General features: G+C 46.6%; 1 protein-coding gene across 1 annotated transcript; it reads right to left on the bottom strand.

The window, feature by feature from the left end:
* Positions 1–695: 695 nt before the first annotated feature.
* Positions 696–4,078, bottom strand: LOC103653864 (uncharacterized). The gene is made up of 3 exons (XM_008680677.4): positions 3,847–4,078; positions 3,435–3,725; positions 696–1,387 (listed from the first exon to the last, which is right to left on the bottom strand). The coding sequence occupies exons 1-3, from the start codon at positions 3,946–3,948 to the stop codon at positions 767–769; spliced, it is 1,014 nt and encodes a 337-aa protein (XP_008678899.1). The 5' UTR covers positions 3,949–4,078; the 3' UTR covers positions 696–766.
* Positions 4,079–6,888: the final 2,810 nt, after the last annotated feature.

Below are 6,888 nucleotides of genomic sequence, written 5' to 3'. Positions count from 1 at the left end.
TCAACTTTCAATGGCGCGATCCGGTCACGCAAGCAACCAGAGCCACCCCCACCCCCCACAAAAAGCGTATTTTTGGACTCAAATCGGCGTCGGCCTGCGGTTGATTTGATCCCTTCGTGCGGTCTTACTCGTGTTTTGTCACGCAGCGAGGGGCCGAGCGACGCAAGGACGATCGAAAACGAAAGCGCAGCTCGGAGTCGGACGTCAGTGCAGATTGCTGTCCATGGGACGGGCGGCAGGCACACACAAACAGATCGCCTTCTTCCGGAACTGCTGCAGGTCCGGATTTGTCTGGAACAGCGAACACTGTCGTTTGACCGGTTCAGGCGAGACAAGAACAGCGAGGATTTTGTAATCTATGTGCGTGTGTGTTCGTTCGTATGGCACTAGCCACTTTAACTAACAGAACCACTCCGGGCAGTATCCTTCGCACAGGGCAACAGCTAGCCGAATGCACTAATAAAAAAATAATAACTAAGCGCGCCCGTCCTCCAATCAGGATTCAGCTGCGGCAACACGTCGTCCACTGTTGGCCACGCACCGCGGTCGTGCCATATATCCGAATCCGACAATAGATACCAGGCTGGCTCTGCTCATCTTGACTTGTTCACGGCCGAATACTAACTAGCACGAGGGGGGGGGGGGGGGGGGGGGGGGATCCCGACTGACTAACACACAATCCCACCGGCAAGCCATGCATCAGCAGGGGACAACAAATTATATATCCATCGCTTATCAGACCTATCGAGTATCAGCTTACATTACATTATATATCCATCGCTTCCAAGACCTCAAAATGCATGAGCAGGCTGCGAGGTCTGCCCTCGAAATACAGCTTCTCAGACAGCACAAGCCTCCCCTCGCTCCTCCGGGCCTCGTCCGCGAGTACCTGGACCATCGCGTCCTTCTCCTCCCGGATCCACGGGCGGCTCGGATCACACCACTGCCTCGGGGTACCGTGGAGGGCGAAGCGGAGGCTCTTGTCGCCGGCGCGTACGACGTGCTCGCGTATCCTCCCGATCACCGCGCGGTCGGCCACGTACGCTCCGGCGCGGTTGAGGCCGGCGTCCACGTAGTGGAGCTCGGAGATACTTGACAGCAGGTCGTCGCTGCTCCGAGTAGGAGCCCCCAGGAGAAGAAGGTCGTTCTGGGTCGGATGGGGTGGTGGACCTGGACCTGCTGCTGCTGGTCGTGGAACGTCGGCCGCCGCCGCCTGGTTCGTTGATCCTGATGCCCCCCACCGAGAAAGTTCCGTCACGAGCTGGTTCACCACCACTCCACCCTTGCTGAAGCCAAGGATGATAGTCCTAGCCGGTGGATGGTAGGATGGAGGGTGCTGGTTGCCAGCCGAATCCTTCGCCGACAACCCCGGGACTTGATTCTGTATCTGTTCATCACGTACTGTGTGTGTCAGGAAATATTGAAATGATTGGGTTTGGGGTCTTTCCGAATGTCCCAGCTAGTAGGCAAAATAAAATTGCTGATGACGAGACATAACTTTGCAGTTAAAGAAAGCAAGCATCTAGTTTGAGCAGAGCACTGCGGTAATATTACACCGGTCACTGTCAGCAGGTTTTTGTCCATTTACGTAGGCCTGCTAATGGCAAAAAATCCAATCCACTCCTACCCATACCCAAATCTAATTACTTTGATATCCATCCCACACCCAACCAAAAATATTAGAGGAAAGTTAAACCCAACCCATCCAATAACATTATTGATCCCAAACCAACCCGTAATTGGGTGGAAACCCATGGAAAACCCGTGAGTTTAGCTTATTGTATCACATCAAGCCAACTGCATACACATTTTAAAGCAGTAAATTAATTCAAATGAAAAAGTTTTCCACTACAAATTTGTATAACTCATCATGATGTACATTTTATATTTTGAACATTTCTTCATATGATAAACTAAAAATAAATTTGTTCATAAAACCTGTATTTCTCTCATAGTTTATGGAATTACGAGAGATATGTATAGAATTTGTGCATATTGTTAGAACTATCATGTGAGATGAACAAATGATCAAACAACCAAAATAAACTTTGTAGATCGTAAAAAGTTATAGAAGTTTGTAGTTGACAACTTTTTCATTTGAAGTCATATTGGCAACGAAAACTATGCCTGAATTTAAAAAATTTAAAATTTGAATTTTGAAAACAACTTAGAAAGAAAAAACCACCAACATAAAAGTTGTAGGTATTGAAGAGTTATGAAACTTTGTAGTTGACAATGTTTTGGTTTGAAATCATCTTGTTATGCAAAACTATGTTTGAATTTTAAATTTTTCAAACTACCTCGGATGGAAAAACCACCAAAATAAAAGTTGCAGGTCTTGAAATGTTATGAAACTTTGTAATTGTCAAATTTTTTATTTGAAATCATCTTATCATTGAAAAATCCAAATCCGTGTGAAGTTTTCAAATTTAAAATTCAAATTTTGTAAACGGTCTCGGATGTAGAAACTATTAAAATAGAATTTGTAGATATCAAAAAGTTATACAACTTTATAGTTGGTCATATTTTTAAATAAAATGGTACTGATAAAATGATATAGTATAGTGTGTTGTGTGTGACTAAAGAAATCAAAGACTTCTCTAAACCTGAAATAAAATGGTACTGATTAAGGTGGTAGTCTGTTTGGTGAATAACCATGGAAACCCATACCTATACAAATCCATCTATACACATGGGTATCCACCATTTTAACCCGCAAATATAAAATAAACCCACCCAACCTAACCCGTTAATAATTAAAACCCATCACAACCCACCAAAACAAAACCATTTCTTAAACCCACCTAAAATACGCATTTACACCCACACCATTTGCAGGCCTACATTTACGACGCAAATGGTCGAATTTATCGAACAACTAACAGTTTATTGTACAAAGCGTACTGGAGCTGAGCATCATGTCGTCAGTACCTAAGCATTATCTCCAGCAAGGGGAAATCAGAGGAACATTTGCTAATGTCACCAAACGTGAACCAAATGAGTGAAGCTCGATCAACATTCTTAGTACAAAGAAGGAAAGAAACTAGTTTATTGTCCGGTTACTAAGATGGCAACACCTCCTTATCCCGGTATAAAACAAAAATCCAAGATATTCAATACAAATTAGTTCAGGAGTGCTGCAAGAGCAGCTTAAAGCTTTGAATACCATGTTCGTGGCTAAAATAAGCAAAGAAAAAAGCACTTTTTTCCACATTTCCTGCATTAGGAAATCCACTACAGCTCTACCAGCAGTGGAGTAATAAATAAACCTTTTGAGAGGAGAACGGTTCAGCAATAGGCACCCGGAAGATAAACTAAGCAACAATCCGATGGTTTTTTTGCAGCTGCACCAAAGATGTTTTGCACTGAAAATCGTATCTGCGTAACTAAGGTCGCAAGTTTCAAACTTCGCCGGAATTCACCAAACACTATACCTCACCAATGCTGCGTGCAAGGATGTTGGCAACACCGGCGGCGGCGGGGAAGCCAGTGGGGTCATACCCCTTGGGGTCTCCAGCGGCGTCGACGGTCGGAACGAGCTCTCGGTACACCGCAAACGGCCCAGCAAAGCGCGCGGCGTCGACCACCCACGCGTTGGCCTCCCCAGGGAGCTTCCCGGCGAGGACCCCAGCCAGGTGGGCGGCGTCAGAGAGCCGCTCGATCACCGGATCGCCCGTGCCGCGGACGCGGTCGCCCGTGAAAAGGATCGCGTTGACTCGTGGAACCTGCTTCCATCGGAATAGTTCAGGCTCCGTAGGCGAGTCTGTCGGGCAGAAGGCTAGTGTGTCTGAAAAAACTCTGAGAAGAGGAAAAGGGAACGCGCGGGGGCAGAGTTTTGGGCCTTACGGCGAGCGTTTTGGCTGGCGAGAGGAGGAGCGAGGCAGCGACGCGGAAGAGGGGTCCGCCTCTGGAGAGTGGGACGTAGACGACGCCGGTCCACCGGTCCATGGCCCCGGCGGCGAGGTTGCCGGGAGTGGAGAGGCCTGGAGGGAGAGGAGAGACGGGGGGAGGAGGTTGGTTGGGGGTGGACCGGTGGAGAGGGAAAAGATCTTGTTGCCCATGCGCTTTGCTTCTAGCCTTCTACCGTTTTCCTGGACGGCTGGACGTGCCTTTTTATGGGCCTTAGTATACATGGGCCGTATTCAGGTTTCGGAACACAGAGAGGCGCCGCAGGAAGCGCAAGCGGAGCACGAAAGCCGGCACACGTGCGTGCGAGACCGGCGCACGGCACGCTAGCCAGAATAAACTAATCGACCCAGCAGCAGCGTTAATAATAGCCACCTACAAACAATTGTGTCATACATAACAAGGCAATGAGAAAGCGAGTTGATTCGAATCTGACAACATTGTGCTTATCCACGATGGTAGGGGGTGTCACGGTTCCACTGAAAATGAGGTTTCAAAAGCCCGCCGAACCGAAAGACAGCCGATGTTTCCATTTGCCGACTAGTAGCACATTAATTAATTAATTAATTTAATCTAAGAGTAAAATCGACACGTCATTAATGTTTTTTTTTCACGATTTTAAGTGAGTGGTAAAATGACGCAGGTATAGAATCGGAGCTGCCGCCCGTACCATTCATTCAAACGGCTCTTGGTAGAAAAGGGCGGCCGTCGACGCAAAAGCAGGCGCGAAAGCGGAGGGACAGGGGAACGGTGGGAGATGACACGATGCCTCCATCTAGAGCGTTAGTATGGCTCACCCTCTCTTTCTTAGGCATGAATCCCCCGTTGTTCAAATTGGATCCTTCGTGTGGGGGTCCTCCTCCTCCTCTCTCTCTCTCTCTCTCTCAACCTCATCGCTTTGGAGCCGACAGCCCACCACGATTCGAAATTTTTTTTTTAGCGTGTGCAGCAGCGAACTAAGGAAAAGGCCAGCAATCATGCCTGAGTCAGTCGGTGGATCAGGATGATGATGATGATGACCACCTTTGCGCTTGTGTTCAGTTTGCTGTACGTTAGACTATATACTGCTTTTAAGAGACACTAGTTTAAGAAGACACCCTCCTCTTCAAGATTTAAGTGAGTAGGGGAGAGAGGGTTATCGTCCACCAATCTAAACTATTGATTTTTTTGATGGTATGTTAAGTCTGATTATAATTTATTTAATAGATTTAGTGGGTGTAAGAGTAATTTGGTTGGATGAGTTTTGTAAAGTTTAAACCGATGAATTATATAGATATATAGATACGAGCATGTATTGACACGTGTCAGCTATCGCCGCGACACCGCAACACGCACGGTGTACCCTTGACGCTCCGCTGGAGAGCAAACTGCAAAGCAGCAGAGTATACTACGTGGATAGCCTTAAAAAACACCACGCATTCTGTTACAATATGTGTGTTCAATCCCCTCCATGGGGTGCGACAGTTTCTCCCCAAGGGACGCACCCCTTGGGAAGGCACTAGTTCGCCTGTATATATAAGCACTGTCTTCCCTGCAATAAAGAGAACGGTCATTTTTCCTTTCTACTCTCTGTGTCTCGTTACCACTGAGTTACAACATGTTATCAGCACGTGCTCGCGAAATCAGAGGAAGAAGAGGAATGTATCGCTCGCTGCCGAAGAAATTTGGAGGGCTCTGCCTCTTGAACAAAAGCACCTTTGCTTTCCAAGGAAGGGCTCTCCAACGATGGTCGTCATCGGTACGCTACGGCCGATGGTGCGGCACGCTACGACCGACGGACCGACGGTGTGGTAAATGCTATCAACACCCATAACAAGGTACTACGTATGGTCCAATTTTCTGATCACAAGATGAGGACAGAACTAGTGTGTTCGTCTACATGTAATGCGACCAAATGAATAAGTAAGATCACACGGTGGCGTTTGCTCTGCAACGAGTGTCACACCCGGCTTTAAGGAACAAAGCCAGGTGCATCTCATACATGCGCCAAGAAGACAACATATATAATAACAGAGTGTATAGAGATAAACGTCAATAACATCAGAGTATTTATTACATAGCGGAAGACTTATTACAAAATAAAAGAATAAACATAAAACGAACTAAGGATCGTTGGCGCCAATGTCGACTGGGAAACGCCACCTAGATCAGATCGAACTCCTCAGTGTTAGGCGGCTCCTCCTGAACCACCTGATCATCTCCTGTGGGGGGGGTGTGAGACAGCAAGGGTGAGCTCACACATGATCATCGCTCAACAAGTTGTGGGGAATAATGTGACATGAACTCACCAAAGGTGGGAGCTCATGGAGTGTAAGGCTTATCAAAGAGAATGGTTAAAGCTGAGCATTGCTTTTAAGTAGTTGGTCAAAATTTTATTAGCAGTTACTAAGTGTAAGTAAATACCAAACCTTAAATAAAGTAATAGAACAAAATTAATAATAAACCCATGCATATGCAAATGACAAAATTGAATTTAAGTTCCATAATTTAAACATCAGAGAGTCCTGAGCTGCTCATGACCGTGAGCTCGGCTAGTATACCAGTTTTACACTCTGCAGAGGTTGTACCCTTTACCCACAAGTCATGTTACCCATCTGCCAAGGGGTCATGAATCCCATACACCTCTACCTAGGAAGCGCGGCAGGGCAACACTACGAGGCCTTTACAAAGTTCCACTAGCTTCCGAAAACCCGCTACAGTTTATGGGAAGATCCAGTACAGGGTTCCTGGCTGACCGCCATCGCAGCAAAATCAACCAGGGACCTCCCCGCACTGACCTCTCCCCTACTGCCCTTGCCCCTTTCGGGTAAGGTAGTCTTCCACTAGCTTTCCTAGTTAATCAGCCAAGGGCGTCCCATTAAACCCTTGTGGTGGCACGTGGTTCTCAAGTTAAGCTCTATGTTCCAATTAACATTAATGATAACAACATGAACATAAACAGAATAACAACAAGAATTGGAACATAGAGGTAATAAATGATTA

The sequence above is a fragment of the Zea mays genome, chromosome 4 (genome assembly GCF_902167145.1).
Source record: "Zea mays cultivar B73 chromosome 4, Zm-B73-REFERENCE-NAM-5.0, whole genome shotgun sequence".
Classification (NCBI taxonomy): Eukaryota; Viridiplantae; Streptophyta; class Magnoliopsida; order Poales; family Poaceae; genus Zea; species Zea mays.
The sequence above is the reverse complement of the archived record's forward strand: the minus strand, read 5'-3'. Positions and strand labels throughout refer to the sequence as shown.